The sequence below is a fragment of the Microcaecilia unicolor genome, chromosome 1 (assembly GCF_901765095.1).
Source record: "Microcaecilia unicolor chromosome 1, aMicUni1.1, whole genome shotgun sequence".
NCBI classification, from domain to species: Eukaryota; Metazoa; Chordata; class Amphibia; order Gymnophiona; family Siphonopidae; genus Microcaecilia; species Microcaecilia unicolor.
The window spans coordinates 249,002,164-249,019,434 of record NC_044031.1 but is presented as its reverse complement, the minus strand read 5'-3'; the positions used below and the strand labels follow the sequence as shown (position 1 = coordinate 249,019,434).

At 42.1% G+C, this 17,271-nt stretch overlaps 1 protein-coding gene across 2 annotated transcripts in view; it reads left to right on the top strand.

The window, feature by feature from the left end:
- The window catches only part of GRB10 (growth factor receptor bound protein 10), a 414,148-nt gene that overhangs the window by 378,783 nt on the left and 18,094 nt on the right, over positions 1-17,271 (top strand). For both annotated transcript variants that reach the window (XM_030205442.1, XM_030205449.1), the window contains 3 exons: positions 9,780-9,878; positions 12,557-12,634; positions 15,045-15,161. In XM_030205442.1, coding sequence (XP_030061302.1) covers positions 9,780-9,878; positions 12,557-12,634; positions 15,045-15,161 — 294 coding nt within the window. The remainder of the gene's footprint in view (positions 1-9,779; positions 9,879-12,556; positions 12,635-15,044; positions 15,162-17,271) is intronic.

Sequence of the window (17,271 nt, the reverse complement as noted above, 5' to 3'; positions counted from 1 at the left end):
TTCAGCTCCCATCACAAGCAGGTACTTGCAGAGGAACTCTCCGCCCTTCTCACCGCCAATGCGGTCGAGCCCGTGCCACCCGGACAGGAAGGGCAGGGATTCTATTCCAGGTACTTCCTTGTGGAAAAGAAAACAGGGGGGATGTGCCCCATCCTAGACCTGAGAGGCCTGAACAAATATCTGGTCAAAGAGAAGTTCAGGATGCTTTCCTTGGGCACCTTTCGGCCAATGATTCAGAAAGATGATTGGCTATGTTCCCTGGATTTAAAGGATGCTTACACTCACATCCCGATACTGCCAGCTCACAGACAGTATCTCAGATTCTGTCTGGGGACATGACACTTTCAGTATTGTGTGCTGCCCTTTGGGCTCGCCTCTGCACCATGGGTGTTCACGAAGTGTCTCGTGGTGGTTGCGGCGTATCTACGCAAGCTGGGGGTGCACGTGTTCCCATATCTCGACGATTGGCTGGTCAAGAGCACCTCAGAGACAGGAGCTCTTCGGTCCATGCAGTGCACTATTCATCTTCTGGAGCTGCTGGGGTTTGTGATAAATTACCCAAAGTCCCATCTCCAGCCAGTCCAATCTCTGGAATTCATAGGAGCTCTGCTGAATTCTCAGACGGCTCAGGCCTTTCTTCCCGAAGCAAGGGTTCAGAATCTTCTGTCCCTCGCTTCCCAGACCAGAGCGTCTAAGCAGGTCACAGCTCGGCAGATGTTGAGACTCCTAGGTCATATGGCCTCCACGGTTCATGTGACTCCCATGGCTCGCCTTCTCATGAGATCTGCTCAGTGGACCCTAGCTTCCCAGTGGTGCCAAGCTACCGGGAATCTAGAAGGTCATCCGCCTGTCTGCCAGTTGCCGCAATTCGCTGCACTGGTGGACCATTCGGACCAATTTGACCCTGGGATGTCCATTCCAAATTCCGCAGCCCACGAAGGTGCTGACGACTGATGCATCTTGCCTGGGGTGGAGATCTCATGTCGATGGGCTCCACACCCAGGGACTGTGGTCCCTCCAGGAACAAGATCTTCAGATCAACCTCCTGGAGCTCAGAGCGGTCTGGAACGCACTGAAGGCCTTCAGAGATCGGCTGTCCTACCATATCATCCAAATTCGGACAGACAATCAGGTTGCAATGTATTATATCAACAAGCAGGGGGGCTCCGGATCTCGCCTCCTGTGTCAGGAAGCCGTCGGGATGTGGAGTTGGGCTTGCCAGTTCGGCATGCTTCTCCAAGCCACATACCTGGCAGGCGTAACAACAGTCTGGCCGGGAGCAGAGTCATGCAACCGCATGAGTGGTCGCTCCATTCCAGAGTGGTACGCAAGATCTTCCGAGAGTGGGGCACCCCCTCGGTGGACCTTTTCGCCTCTCAGACCAACCACAAGCTGCCTCTGTTCTGTTCCAGACTGCAGGCGCACGGCAGACTGGCGTCGGATGCCTTTCTCCTCCACTGGGAGAATGGCCTCCTGTATGCTTATCCTCCCATACCTTTGGTGGAGAAGATCTTGCTGAAGCTCACGCAAGACCACGGCACCATGATTCTGAAAGCGCCTTTTGGCCCCGTCAGATCTGGTTCCCTCTTCTTCTGGAGTTGTCCTCCGAAGAACCGTGGAGATTGGAGTGTTTTCCGACTCTCATTTCGCAGAACGACAGAGCGCTTCTGCACCCCAACCTTCAGTCTCTGGCACTCACGGCCTGGATGTTGAGGGCGTAGACTTTGCTTCGTTGGGTCTGTCTGAGGGTGTCTCCCGTGTCTTGCTTGCCTCTAGAAAGGATTCCACTAAAAAGAGTTACTTTTTCAAGTGGAGGAGGTTTGTCGTTTGGTGTGAGAGCAAGGCCCTAGAACCTCGTTCTTGTCCTGCACAGAACCTGCTTGAATACCTTCTGCACTTAGAGTCTGATCTCAAGACCAACTCAGTAAGGAATCATCTTAATGCGATTAATGCTTACCATTTTCGTGTAGAGGGTAAAGCCATCTCTGGAGAGCCTTTAGTCGTTCGATTCATGAGAGGCTTGCTTTTGTCAAAGCCCCCTGTCAAGCCTCCTGCAGTGTCATGGGATCTCAACGTCGTCCTCACCCAGCTGATGAAACCTCCTTTTGAGCCACTGAATTCATGCCATCTGAAGTACTTGACCTGGAAGGTCATTTTCTTGGTGGCAGTTACTTCAGCTCGTAGAGTCAGTGAGCTGCAGGCCCTGGTAGCTCATGCTCCTTATACCAAATTTCATCACAACAGAGTAGTACTCCGCACTCACCCTAAGTTCCTGCCAAAGGTGGTGTCGGAGTTCCATCTTAACCAGTCAATTGTCTTGCCAACATTCTTTCCCAGACCGCATACCCGCCCTGCTGAACGTCAGTTGCACACATTGGACTGCAAGCGAGCGTTGGCCTTCTATCTGGAGCGGACACAGCCCCAAAGACAGTCTGCCCAATTGTTTATTTCTTTTGACCCCAATAGGAAGGGGGTCGCTGTCGGGAAACGCACCATCTCCAATTGGCTAGTAGATTGCATTTCCTTCACTTACGCCCAGGCTGGGCTGGCTGTTGAGGGTCATGTCACGGCTCATAGTGTTAGAACCATGGCAGCGTCAGTGGCCCACTTGAAGTCAGCCACTATTGAAGAGATTTGCAAGGCTGCGACGTGGTCATCAATCCACACATTCACATCACATTACTGCCTCCAGCAGGATACCCGACGCGACAGTCGGTTCGGGCAGTCGGTGCTGCAGAATCTGTTTGGCATTTGAATCTAACTTCACCCTCCAGGACTCAATTTTGTTCTGTTCAGGCTGCACTCTCAGTTAGTTGTTCTTCGTAGGTCAATTTCTGTTATGCCCTCGCTGTTGCGAGGTTCAATTGACCTGGGTTCTTGTTTTGAGTGAGCCTGAGCTAGGGATACCCCAGTCATGAGAACAAGCAGCCTGCTTGTCCTCGGAGAAAGGGAATGATACATACCTGTAGCAGGTGTTCTCCGAGGACAGCAGGCTGATTGTTCTCACCTACCCTCTCTCCTCCCCTTTGGAGTTGCGTTTTGCTCATTCCTTTGCTTGTCATTCAACTGAGCGGGAACGGTTGCACATGGGCGGGAAGACGGCCGCGCATGCGTGGTGGGCGTGCCCTGTCTGCGGGACCGCCCGCGAAGTTTTTTTCCGGTTGGTGGGGGCTGCCGTGGACGTCAACCCAGTCGTGAGAACAATCAGCCTGCTGTCCTCGGAGAACACCTGCTACAGGTATGTATCATTCGCTATATATATATATATATATATATATATAATATGGGTCTGATATTCAAATCAGGTTATGTGTTCATCAGCAGATGGCAGAGATATGCTTCAGTTATTCCTCAATTTTTGCCGTTTTATTCATAAAATCAGGCTGTTCTAGGCTATACATTTCAGAAGGGGATTGATATATATATTTTTTTGTTACATTTGTACCTCGCGCTTTCCCACTCATGGCAGGCTCAATGCGGCTTACATGGGGCAATGGAGGGTTAAGTGACTTGCCCAGAGTCACAAGGAGCTGCCTGTGCCTGAAGTGGGAATCGTTTGGGGTGGGACGAAGACATTTTCAGCACACATACAGACGCGATAAAAATTGGCCCGGCATGCGCCAAATACATGTGCCCATACAACCGCAGGCCACTTTTTGCCGCAGCTTAGTAAAAGGATCCCTTAGGGCTGTACAAAAATATTTTATAAGCGATTAAATTTCAATTATCACGCAAATCCTTTTCCCACCCTTATTCCAAGACATGGTAAAAACTGGCCCAGCGTGCACCAAATACATGTGCCCATACAACTGCAGGCCACTTTTTGCCGCAGCTTAGTAAAAGGAACCCCAAAAATATTTGGTCTAAGTATGAATCTTTTAGGCGTTACTACTTAAAGTTAAATTGGTTACCAATATTAGCTTGTGTCTATTTTAAGTCGATCACAGTGGATTTAAAAATTTTATTTGGAGTTGCTCCTTGTTATATGTCAAATTTAGCGGTACTGTTAGAGTGTCAGTCCTCGATATACGACCCGGAATCAGTTGTTGTTACGGTTCCCGGATACTGTTAAGATGAAATCAGTTAACTATCTTACTACTTCAATGCATTACCAATTAGCTACACTTTGAAATTTCTTGCCTACATTTTTGAGATCTTGCAGACATTATGTGAGATTTAGGAAATCTTTGAAAACCAAAGAGCTGGTTTTACATCTCTAGATTTTGATTAATTGTATATGGTTCCTATTCTCTGATTATTGTAATTCCAGGAGATTTGATTTGGTTTTTCTCTTGTTGTAATCGTCCTGAGCTGCACAGGTAGTGGCAGACTATCTGATGTAACAAAAAGCACCAGGATCATTCAAAAACAGGATACAGTTCCTTTAATTGTACAGCTAAAAAGGCCAATCTTCCAATATGGACCTGACATGGGCCATGTTTCGGTGCACAGATCCTGTGTCAGGGGTCAAATGTGTTCTGATGTAAAATAAATGCTGTATGTAGTATCAAAACCTCTTCCTTACGAAATAAAAATAATTCTATGCACTTTATGAAGTGATCGACATGCTAAGAACAGAAAGGTCCCTTCGTTCTTTGATAAGGAAGAAGTTTTGTTGCTGCACACAGCACCTATTTTACATCAGAACACATTTGACCCCTGAGGCAGGTGCTGTGAGCCGAAACACGGCCTGTGTTGGGTCTATATTGAAAGATTGGCCTTTTTAGTTTTATAATTAAAGGAACTGTGTCGCGTTATTGAAGTCTCTTTGTGCTTTTTTGTTGTATTCTGGACTAGAAAACATGATGTAACATAACATATGCAAATGATGTTGTTTGCTGTGCCTTCCCAATGCTCAGAGAACAACGCCAAAACAAACCCTGCTGTTACCGCTGGAAAAATGACACCAGCTTGGAGGTGGAAAGTTTGAAGAAAGGATTTCTTTGGATTTCCAGTTTAAAATCTGCCGGCTTTGATTTCTTTTGGAAGGTGGAAGAAAGCCCGAGCAAGCACCGGTACTGAGAAATAAATGTACACAAATCTGAGCACACATTGGCGCCTGTTTTGTGTACTTAAGAATAAACCTTCCAAGTAAAAAAATAAAAAGCTTGTATTTAAAGGAGCAGAAGAGCAGCACTGATGTGTGCAGCATACTCAGGTTTGCCTGGCACATGTGCAGAAGAGCTGCACTTAATGTGCAGCTCTTCTGCACATGTGCCAAGCACATTCCTTCACTTTGCTTTTGCTTTTACAGCACACATAATTTGAATATCATTTCCTTTGAGCATCAGCCTGCAGATATCTAAAAATGGGCTTTGTTCTTGATAAATGGGTCTCTGACAGGGAAGAGAATTGGCATAGTCCCCTCTGGGAACTTAATTGGCTAACTTTTATTCATATTTCCACCAGCTCTTCAAAGCTGCTACTTTTCTCTCTCACTCTGGTCAAGATAATATACAATACCATTCTTATATTCTGCTTCTTTCCAAACAAGTTGGTCCAGTGTGGATTACAATGAAGAGATTAGTCATTCACTAGGAATAATGATATATCCTGTCATTAAAATAAAACATCAGAAAAAAACAAAATATTTTCCTGTAGAATGTTCACTGGTTAATGTAAGTTCTTAGAAATAAGTTTTCAGTTTTGCTGAAAAACATAAGTATTGATGTTCCTTTTTCACAGCGGAAGGAAGAGAATTCCAATTTAGCGCTGGCTGATAAAGAAAATAGCAAAGGCAATATTCTCTTAGAGGACACCCAGGCATTGAAGCACAGTTTGGGCATTATGACTCAGTAGATCTAGGGGTTCAATTTATAGAAGGCCAAACTATTCAAGGTAGCATATAACTTAAGGGGTCCTATTACTAAGGTGCGCTAAATAAGACGCCTATAGGAATATAATGGGCATCTTATCATTTAGCGTGCACTAAATCCATTAGTGCTCCTTAGTAAAATGATCCCTAAGTGCCATACCTGTTATAATCTGAAAAAAAAATATGCACCTTAAATTTAATATGGGCTCTTATTGGCAACCAATATAATTCTTTCAATAATTGTCACTCTATGTGCATTATAAATTAGTCGGGCCTCGGTATTTTGCAATATGTGCGGGCATTCCTGTGATTTCTTAGAACATCTTAGATCAGATTACAGTAGTCAAAATGAGGTTATTATAGAATAATTGTCCAATCTCTCAAAAAATATTTCCTGATACACCTTGGTAGCTTCATTTTATAAAATACTTTTACTACCACACTCACTTGACTTTCCATAGATAAAATGGAGTCCAAAAGGACTCCAGTTCTTTCAGACGGGATTGTTGTAAAACAAATGCCATCCTCTGAATGGACGATTTACCATCTGAGACTACAGACATGGGAGCACCCAGCCAAAGGATTTTAGTCTTTTCCTTATTAAGTTTTAACTGATAAGTTGAAGCCCAGTATTCACTGTTAGTAAATATAAAGTTTTTTTTTTTCTAAATTCTGATGTGTTCAAAGAGACTGATAAACCTAATGGTATGGTATATCATCAGCATAGGAATAGAATCGATTCCTTTGTGCGATAAACATTTCCCCAGTGTGGACATTTAATATGTTAAACAATATTGTAGAGTGTAGGGATCCCTAAGGGACCCCACAAAATGCTTTCCAAGACTTTGAAAACTCCTCAGCCCATTTTACCCTGTAAGCTCAATGAGAGAAAACCTCTAAACCAATTTAAAACATTTCCTGTAGCTCCTTTATCACTTAATTTGTATTATGTCATCATAGTTCACTAGATCAAATGCTGATGACAAATCAAATTGTAAAAGAAGATATAGCTCACCCAATGAAAAAATTACAAACCTACACAAAACTCAACCTCAGGACAACACGAACATCGAAAACTTCATCAATGGTCTAGACCCAACCCCTGGTGAATACCCAGCGGACCGAATCTGGTCAAACTTTGGTCTCCTCACCACCGATACAGTTACCCAGGCAATTAATAGATACTCCAACAGCCATTGTCAGTTGGATACCTGCCCCAGCTACCTAATAAAATCCGCCCCCCCACCACTTCATAACGGATCTCACATCCCACTTAAACTTCATGCTTCAACAGGGTATCTTCCCTAATGAAAAAGGAAACATCCTACTCACCCCAATACCAAAAGACACCAAGAAAAAAAACAAATGACATCACCAGTAGCATCTATCCCATTAGTAGTTAAACTAATGGAAGGATTGGTAACCAAACAACTTAATGATTACATAAACAAATTCACAATACTACACGATTCACAATCAGGATTTCGCCCCTACACAGCACTGAAACAGTACTACTTACTCTCTTAACTAAATTCAAGCAGGAAATAGCAATAGATAAAAGCATTCTTCTCCTCCAATTTGACATGTCCAGTGCGTTCAACATGGTCAACCATAATATACTACTAAGACTCCTAGATTACTTTGGAATCAGTGGAAACACTCTCAAATGCATCAAGGGTTTCCTAACCACCAGAACATACCAAGTGAAATCAAGCACAAACATATCACCTTGGAAACCAGAATGCAGAGTACCGCAAGGATCACCATTATCACCGATTCTTTTTTAACCTCATGATGACCCCACTAGCCAAGGCCTTATCCATCCAAGGCCTCAACCCATTCATCTACGTTGATGACGTCACAATATACATCCCCTACAAAAATGACCTGGCAGAAAAAAACAAAGAAATCAAGCTCAGCTTAAACACCATGAGCTCATGGGCAAGTGCATTCCAACTAAAACTCAACACAGAAAAAAAACACATTGTCTCACCATCTCATCCAAATACAATACATACAAACCCACAAACATTAACACCCCAGATTACACTCTCCCTGTCTCAGACAGCCTGAAAATTCTTGGAGTAACAATCGACAGGAACCTATCACTAGAGAACTAAGTGAAATCTACCATAAAGAAAATGTTTTTCTCAATGTGGAAACTGAAACGTGTGAACAATTCTTGCTGAGGGAAATATTTTGCAACCTGATACAATCAATGGTACTAAGCCACGCAGACTATTGCAATGGAATTTATGCGGGATGCAAAGAACAAATCATAAAGAAACTCCAGACCGCCCAAAACACAGCAGCTAGGCTTATATTTGGAAAAACGCGTTTTGACAGCACCAGACCCCTCCGAGAAAAACTGCACTGACTCCCAGTCAAAGAACGGATTGCTTTCAAAATCTGCACGATAGTTCATAAAATTATCTACGGCAAAGCCCCGGAATATATTACAGACCTCGTAGACCTGCCAACCAGAAACCCTACAAAATCAGCACGATCATACCTAAACCTCCACTACCCAAGCACCAAAGGACTCAAATACAAATCTACTTATGCATCCAGCTTTTCCTACTTAAGCGCACAACTATGGAATGCACTGCCAAAAGTAGTAAAAACTACGCTCTACCACCTAAATTTCCGAAAAGCACTAAAAAGAAACCTGTTCAGAAAGGCTTACCCCACCGACCCAACATAAAAAACCTGGTTACCTGCGACATAACGTAACCAAAGACCGTAATGGACATATCCTAACTCTTCCTCTTCCTCTCTAAGTTCCCCTAATGTATTCACCATACATGAACCTTACGTAACCAAAGACCGTAATGGACATATCCTAACTCTTCCTCTTCCTCTCTAAGTTCCCCTAATGTATTCACCATACATGAACCTTAGTCTACCAGAATATCACCTTGTATTTGTTCATACCGGAACTGGCTAACGCTGTTACGGAACTATGTAAGCCACATTGAGCCTGCAAATAGGTAGGAAAATGTGGGATACAAATGTAACAAATAAATAAAATTTTCTTGTATGTCTGATACGTTACTATAACTCTCCTTGGCCAGAGAAGAATGTAGCATAGCTTCACCTTTGAAGCGCTATAGGCTTAAGTACGTTTGTTTGGGCTACACAGGCATTGTCATAGGATATGCCATGGGCTTTCTGCTCCTTCCTTCCTCATTGCTAAATAAAATCCACAACTACTCCTGCAAGATGCCCTTCAAAGAGTGATTGGGTGGCCTAGGAGATACCTGTAATTTCAGTACTACTTATGAAGTACAAAGAAAGCTGTAGCATTGCTTCCACAGTGAGGGCAATTCTATAACAGTACACTGTATTTACCACATCGAGGGGCCTATACTGTAAAGGAAAGTAGATGCCTACTTTCTTTTAGAATAGTAGCATAATCAGGTATATATATATATGCCTATACTTTAGGCGTGAGCACTAAGCCAGCTATAGAACTGTTGTGCTCATGTCTAAAATGCCAGAGATACATGTATAGTTTACAGTATTCTATAAATTTTATAGGCCTAAGATGAGTCCCACTCACACTCTGCCCAAGTGTATTTCTACCTGTAGAATACATACTATGTACGATATGTGTGAATTAGGTGGAATGTATGCATTTAGATGTACATATATGCTGGTATTCTAATCCTTTATTTAGGCATTTGGCATATAAGTATTAGCATCTTATTTATAGAATTATCCCTATTGTGTATAACTCCAACTGCATTGGCATTGGCATTGAAAAGTCACATACAGGTCTCAAGTTGTAAAACTGATATGCAGATGATGTAAGAGGCATTCCTGTAACACCACAAGCTTGGTCAGATTAAGTTCTGTGATAACACAGGTAATATTGTGGCAGGGGATTTTCCCCCTACATCATGATACTCTGCTGCATTAATGTTCATGCTAAAGGGATTGATGTCACCTGATGTTTCTCCAGCCCAGCAGAGGAAGAAATGAAGCAAAAGAATTTAAGTTACTTTGTGCAGAAGATGAGCAAAGCAGAACTTGTTGGATAACAGCATTTAGGCTTCTCAAGGTAATGGACTGCTTTCTTTCCAAGAATGATGTGTTTAGGCAAAGAATTTTAAACCTTGCTTGTGACAGTCACACGTAGGACAAATTTACAGGGTGAAGCAAATAAAAGTAGCACCCAACACTTTTTTTTTTTTTTTTTTTGTAGTTTTCTCTGCAACTGCTTTGAATTTCACCAAGAAAGTTTACTTATTTAGTCATCATACTTAATTATTATTAACATTTAATTATCTAAAGCTTATGGTGATGTTGCTGACATTTTAGTGTCACTGCCTAGTGATTTTTGAATGTTAAAAATGTTTGAACTAAAACACAGTAAAATAACATCATTCAAACAATACAATTAACAATGTGTCAGAATTTTGCAGTCACTGTGAATGCTCAGTGTCCACCCCCAGCTTTACAACAGGCCTTCAGTCGTTTTGGGAAGTTCTTAACAGCCTTTTCTGTGAAACCTTGTTCACACAGTGTCTGGATTCTCATTTTGTTCACTACTGACACCTTGCCCATGATTGCCAATCCAAAATACTTTTAAAAGAAATTATCTGTAAATTATCGTATTATCAAATACAAATTCAGATTATTTACAAAAGTCTGCGTCATTGTGACGACATTAACAGTAAGCTGGTACCCCTCTTTTTTTTTTTTTTTGCAAAGATTTTTTGAATATGTGAAAATCACTGGGTGCTCATGCTAAAAACTCTGTAATGTCACTGTGTTTAAAGATACTCTTGTCAACTCGGCACATAAACGTAGATAGTAGCAACAAATAAAGCTGTAAAATTTCACGTTGAAATGCCAAGCGGTTGCTGAGAAAAAAAAAAAACTAAGGGGTTACATTTTTTTTTGCCTCTCCCTGTATATACAAGTGACATTTTAGATTTTGTTTTTTCAGCCCTCTTCCCCCCACCCCCAAACCTTGCTTGAGGATAAATTGTTGTAAAATTAAACTGGTCCACTAGTCTGGTGATGCATTGCAATGTGAAAGATCTGAGGCTTTTCACTCCCTCAGACAACGGGGGGGGGGGGGGGGGGGGGGGGGGCTGTGGACCCATGTTCACAGCCCCTGAGGGGGAGAGTACCAGTCTTCACAACAGTGATACTTGGGGGATAATTTGATAACTGTGTGCATATATATAGGTACCCAGAGGGCAGCTGATAGGTACATGTCCTATAAAGGAAATTAAGACCTTGCTTTCTTTTTATGACATACTAGTTTAACTGGGTTTATATAGACCTGTTTGCCTGCTGTAAATGCTGGCCCGCAACTAGTGGCAGTTAGGCGCGTAAATGACACCATTCTATAAAATCGTACCTAGTTTTTGGGAACACTGCAACCTGCCGATGCCCCTCCCATGGCCACGTTGCACGCTATAACATTTAGCCTCGCATGTTTTAGAAGAGGGCACAGGGCGGATCCGCACTTAAACCCAAATGAATCCCAATTAACACCAATTATTGATTAACTGCTCATTAATTAATTTACGCACTAACCTGGGGGGTCTGTGTCCAAATTTACGTGCCCATATTTGGGTGATATATATATATATATATATATATATATATATATATATTATATATATATATATATATATATATATATATAAAATCCAGGGGATAGTTCGTGATTCCAGCTCTGCTTTGGTTAAGCTGGAAGCCCAAAGGACTAACAGGAAAGTGTCATAAGTAAATGTAACAGCAATGTTGGGTCTCTCGTTGCCTAATGATTGTGGGTTCTATTTAATTCCAAAGATGGGATATATTTTTGGAAAGATCCTTATGACCAAGTGGCATCCCTAGATTGGTTGTCACTTGGGCAGAGCAACCCCCCCTCCTCTAAGCAATGGGGTGGCTGTAGTCTCTGCTAGTCCCCTGCCCTGGAGCAGGAATTTGATGTCGTAGGGCAGGGGTCCAGCAGAGCTGACAGCCGTGCATCTGCTTAGCGCACCCCCTTGCTTTATTTATTTATTTTAGTTACATTTGTACCCCGCGCTTTCCCACTCATGGCAGGCTCAATGCGGCAGACTGCCCCCTATCGCCTTGCCACTGGTACACCACTGCTTATGACCCACTCCTCCCACTGTCATCAGTCAGTCAGTTAGGATGCTGTTGTTTCAGCAGCTTACATTAGAGGTTAGGGTAGGAAACTGAGAATAGAAGAATTGGTATGACTTCTATAATTTAATGGCATGATTCGCTTGAGGGAATTTTGGCCATCTAGTCTAAAGAGGGTATGTACATTCTAGGTCTGTGTGTTAGTGGGCTGGCTCTGTGATAACTGAGTCAGTTGTCCCCACTGTATTGTAATGTAGTACAGAGAGGGGAAATAAGCTTCAGCAGTCACATGCTTGCTAATGGAATAAGAACAACATATAAAGGCTACAACTCCTTAAACAATGTTTCATTGGGGCCCCCTGGTGGACGTAGATTATATATGTGCACAGTCCCTGCTTTTCACAGTTAAGCCCTGGCAAAATATTTAATATTCCAATGGGTATCTGTAATCAAATATAGGATAAACTGAGATTTGGATCAACACAGCATTCAGTTTTATCTTCTGGGTTTTATTTTTGTTTTTGTTTTGTACTGTGTGCTATAAAACCTGGGAAAAACCTGGTTTGCAAATTAGGGGATCGGATGCTTTCAAGTACATTGTTTTGCTTCTTTATTTCTCATCTACAGTATGGGATGTTGCTTTACCAAAGCTACCGAATTCCTCAGCAGAAGAAAACCTTGCACTCAAACTTTACTGCACCCATGGTAAGCTCGCACAGCTATTTCTCACTAGACGTTTCTTGGACAACATGCTTCTCAGTATCTATTGCTCGTGTTCCAGTTAAGGCGCTCCTAGCTCAGAAAAAAAACTTTCCCTTAAGTATTTTTTAGAACAGAGGAAAGAAGCAGACCTTATAAAGACCTACAAACTGGTGTGAAACTGCAAGCTTCACCAGTGCTGATTATAAACGTGTCTCTTACTAGGTCTGTTTTTTTTTTAAATTTTAAATGGTTTCAAACAGACCCAGGAAGATACATATTTATAACCAGCACCTGTGAAGTTTGTAGTTTTAACATCAGCTGTTTTTTATTGTCCTTGACACAGCCTGTACTTCTGGTGAAACACAGCCATGTCGGGCATTGGTTTGTGAATCCTGGGAGCTTTGAACAATCATTAAATGAACTGTTCTACATTGACTCTAATTTGTTATTTTGTTACATTTGTACCCCACGCTTTCCCACTCATGGCAGGCTCAATGCGGCAGACAATGGAGGGTTAAGTGATTTGCCCAGAGTCACAAGGAGCTGCCTGTGCCGGGAATCAAACTCAGTTCCCCAGGACCAAAGTCCACCACCCTAACCACTAGGCCACTCCTTCTCCTCCGGTTGCCTTCTATTTTTCTGACACTTAAATATTTTCTTTTAAAGCCCACCTTTTCCTAAGAAGAAATGGTTACCTTTTAAACAAGGCCTCTGCTTGTCAGCTGTTTGATATTAATACGACTTATTTGGCCTGGCATTTAATTGTTGCCATTTATTTACAATATAAATAATTTTACCTATGTTTTTTAATGGTCTTAGGGACACCATAGGGTATGGAGATGAAAGCAGCAGCTAGCTCATGCATTTACCCTGTATAGGAAAGCAGTACATGCTTATTTCTGGGGAAAGAGTATAGCACAAAAGCTTCTTTTACTGGAAAAGTGGTCTAGTGGTTAGAGAGGCAGGTTGAAAACCATGGCAGCAAGGATTCAAATCCTGTTTCTCCCACTAATACCTTGTGGAGGAGTAGCCTAATGGTTAGTGCAATGGCCTGAGAGCTAGGGGAACCGGGTTTAATTCCCACTGCAGCAACTTGTGACTCTGAGCAAGTCACTTAACCCTCTATTGCCCCGGGTATAAAATAAGTATCTGTATATAATATGTAAACTTTGATTGTAACCACAGACAGGTGGTATATCCAATTCCATCCCCTTTCCCTTTCTGTGACCTTGGGCAAGTTACATCTCCCTCTGTTACCTCAGAACACCTATATTATAAGTCTGTCTGTCTGTGTAGTTGGCTAACTCATGAGCCTGAATACCACACCTCGAGCATGAATTTGAAAAAAAGTAGCTGAAAGAAACAAATCCAGACTAGTGAAACTGCAGCAAGCATATGTAAACAGTGCTCAGAAAATGCAGTATTTATACTTTGAAGAGCAGGAAAGTGATAACTTCTGATCTGAAGTGTAATTTAAATAAGTGAAAAACCACTATTTCAATTTCTTTACAAACATGGGGTATAGTTTATGCATAATTAATAACCAAATGGCATTGAGTCCTGTGGGGTGCAAGTCTGTAACGGGGCACCATGAAGGAGCCTGTTCTATAAAAGAACATAAGTGCATACTTTCCTTTACAGAATACTAGCCTAATCGGGTATTAACATTCCTAACAGTCTTGATCACTTAGTCTTATAGCTGATGAAAGTGCGAGCACTTAAGTACAGCTGGTACTCGCATAACTTACACTATTCTGAAGTTCAGGTTCAAGAGCATCTTTATTTGATATACCGCCACAGGGGGCGTACCATCATAGCGGTTTACAAAGTATTAACAGGAGAAGACACAGCAAGGAAAAGCACTACAAATTAGGAAAGCGAGAAAGCGACTAGAGAGTTGCAATGCTCCACAAGGGGAGTAGCTTAGGGATAAAGGGAAAGCAGATCCAGCAGGCTCAGTGCTCCAACACAGGCCTCCAGAGGCCTGAGGAAGCAGGGAGGGAACACCAAGGGGAGATTCAGCTAGTGGACTCAAATAGCTGCTTAAGAGGAAGGGAGCCCCGCTGATGATATGCACTGTGTAAGCTATGGTATTTGCAGAGTAGTGTTTAGACAGCATGTTGGCATATACATGCATAAATGCTCACACTTGCACACACATGCTTGCTTTCTAAGCATGTATGTAGCTTCTAGTATACAGCATTGTGCTAATAGTGCACTATTGAGCAGTCTCTAGAGTATAAAAGTTTCACCTTGTATGGCTGCTGTTTCTTTCCTTGGTGGACAAATTAAAATTTTATTTATTATTTTTTTTTTTTAAAGAAAAATGTGCATTGTTTCAATATATAAAGTGCTTTTAGGTTACAAAATCCTAGCCAGTCGCATTTTGAGGTGAGCTGAAATTTTCTTTCAGAGGAGCGTGTCTGAAAACTCACTAGTGGCTATGGATTTTTCCGGACAAACGGGAAGAGTTATTGAAAATCCTGTGGAAGCGCAGAGTGCAGCAATGGAAGAGGGACATGCCTGGAGGGTAAGTTGTCCTATCCTGTTTGTCAAATCACCTTAAATCATGCCATTGCTTGCAGTTCTAGGCTTGCTAGAAGATTGCAGACTTGAAAAAAAAAATCTAGGATTCCAATAAACTTAACATTTTCAAACCCTGCTGTCCCTATGTCTGTTCTCAGTAATAGTAGAAATTGCTTAATATGAAAAGATTCATCAGACTTTGTGCAAAATACACTCTCATAAAAAACACTGTGGCAAGTCTGGTTAAATGACTTCTTTCTTTTTAAAAAGTACAGAATATTCACATATATTTATACTTTATAGACTCTGAAAATTGATCTGCTTCAGGTTTAGCATTTTTCCAACATGTCCAAAAAGTGCTTACTGAGTTGTACACCTTTTCTGACCAAAGGCATGCTAACTGTGGTTAGAGTGAACCAATCCGCTTCAAACTTTGGGTAATGGTGATTCACAAAGCTAGAATTTACCATATTGAAAGTCCCCAAAATGTAATAATGATAGACATCGGAAAATTACAGTTTCAGCTAGGGTCCACCTTAGGAGTCAGCACACAAAAGATCTAGGTGTCATCATAAATAGTACACTGAAATCTTCTGTCCAGTGTGCAGTGGTGACCAAAAAAGCAAACGATGTTAGGAGTTATTATGAAAAGGATGGGAGAATGGGCGTGCAAGTGGCAGATGAAGTTCAATGTTGACAAGTGCAAAGTGATGCATGTGGGTAAGAGGAACCCGAATTATAGCTACGTCTTGCAAGGTTCCGCGTTAGGAGTTACGGATCAAGAAAGGGATCTGGGTGTCGTCGTCGATGATACGCTGAAACCTTCTGCTCAGTGTGCTGCTGCGGCTAGGAAAGCGAATAGAATGTTGGGTGTTATTAAGAAGGGTATGGAGTCCAGGTGTGCGGATGTTATAATGCCGTTGTATCGCTCCATGGTGCGACCGCACCTGGAGTATTGTGTTCAGTACTGGTCTCCGTATCTCAAAAAAGATATAGTAGAATTGGAAAAGGTACAGCGAAGGGCGACGAAAATGATAGTGGGGATGGGACGACTTTCCTATGAAGAGAGGCTGAGAAGGCTAGGGCTTTTCAGCTTGGAGAAGAGACGGCTGAGGGGAGATATGATAGAAGTGTATAAAATAATGAGTGGAATGGATCGGGTGGATGTGAAGCGACTGTTCACGCTATCCAAAAATACTAGGACTAGAGGGCATGAGTTGAAGCTACAGTGTGGTAAATTTAAAACGAATTGGAGAAAATTTTTCTTCACCCAACGTGTAATTAGACTCTGGAATTCATTGCCGGAGAACGTGGTACGGGCGGTTAGCTTGACGGAGTTTAAAAAGGGGTTAGATAGATTCCTAAAGGACAAGTCCATAGACCGCTATTAAATGGACTGGAAAAATTCCTCATTTTTAGGTATAACTTGTCTGGAATGTTTTTACGTTTGGGGAGCGTGCCAGGTGCCCTTGACCTGGATTGGCCACTGTCGGTGACAGGATGCTGGGCTAGATGGACCTTTGGTCTTTCCCAGTATGGCACTACTTATGTACTTATGTACTTAAGATGAAGAATATTATAATGTCTCTGTATCTCTCCATGGTGCGATCAAATCTTGAGTATTGCATTCAATTCTAGTTGCTGTATCTCAAAAAAGATATAGCGGAGTTAGAATGATAAAGGGGATGGAATTCCTCTCATAAGGAGGAAAGGCTTAAGAGGTTGGAACTCTTCGGCTTGGAAGAGAGACAGCTGAGGGGAGGATATGATAGAGGTCTACAAAATCCTGAGTGGAAATGGAAATGACAAGTGAGGTGATTAAATTTGCAGATGACACAAAACTATTCAAAGTTGTTAAAATGCATGCAGATTGTGAAAAATTGCAGGAAGACCTTAGGAAGTTGGAAGGCTGGGCATCCAAATGGAGGATGAAATTTAATGTGGACAAATGCAAAGTGATGCACTTTGGGAAGAATAATCTAAAATGTAGTTATTTGATGTAAGGAGTTGGCTCCCAAGAAAAAGATCTAGCTGTTATCATGGGCAATACGCTGAGATCTTCAGTGTGTGGCAGCGTCCAAGAAAAGCAAACAATGCTAGGAAAAGGACGCAAA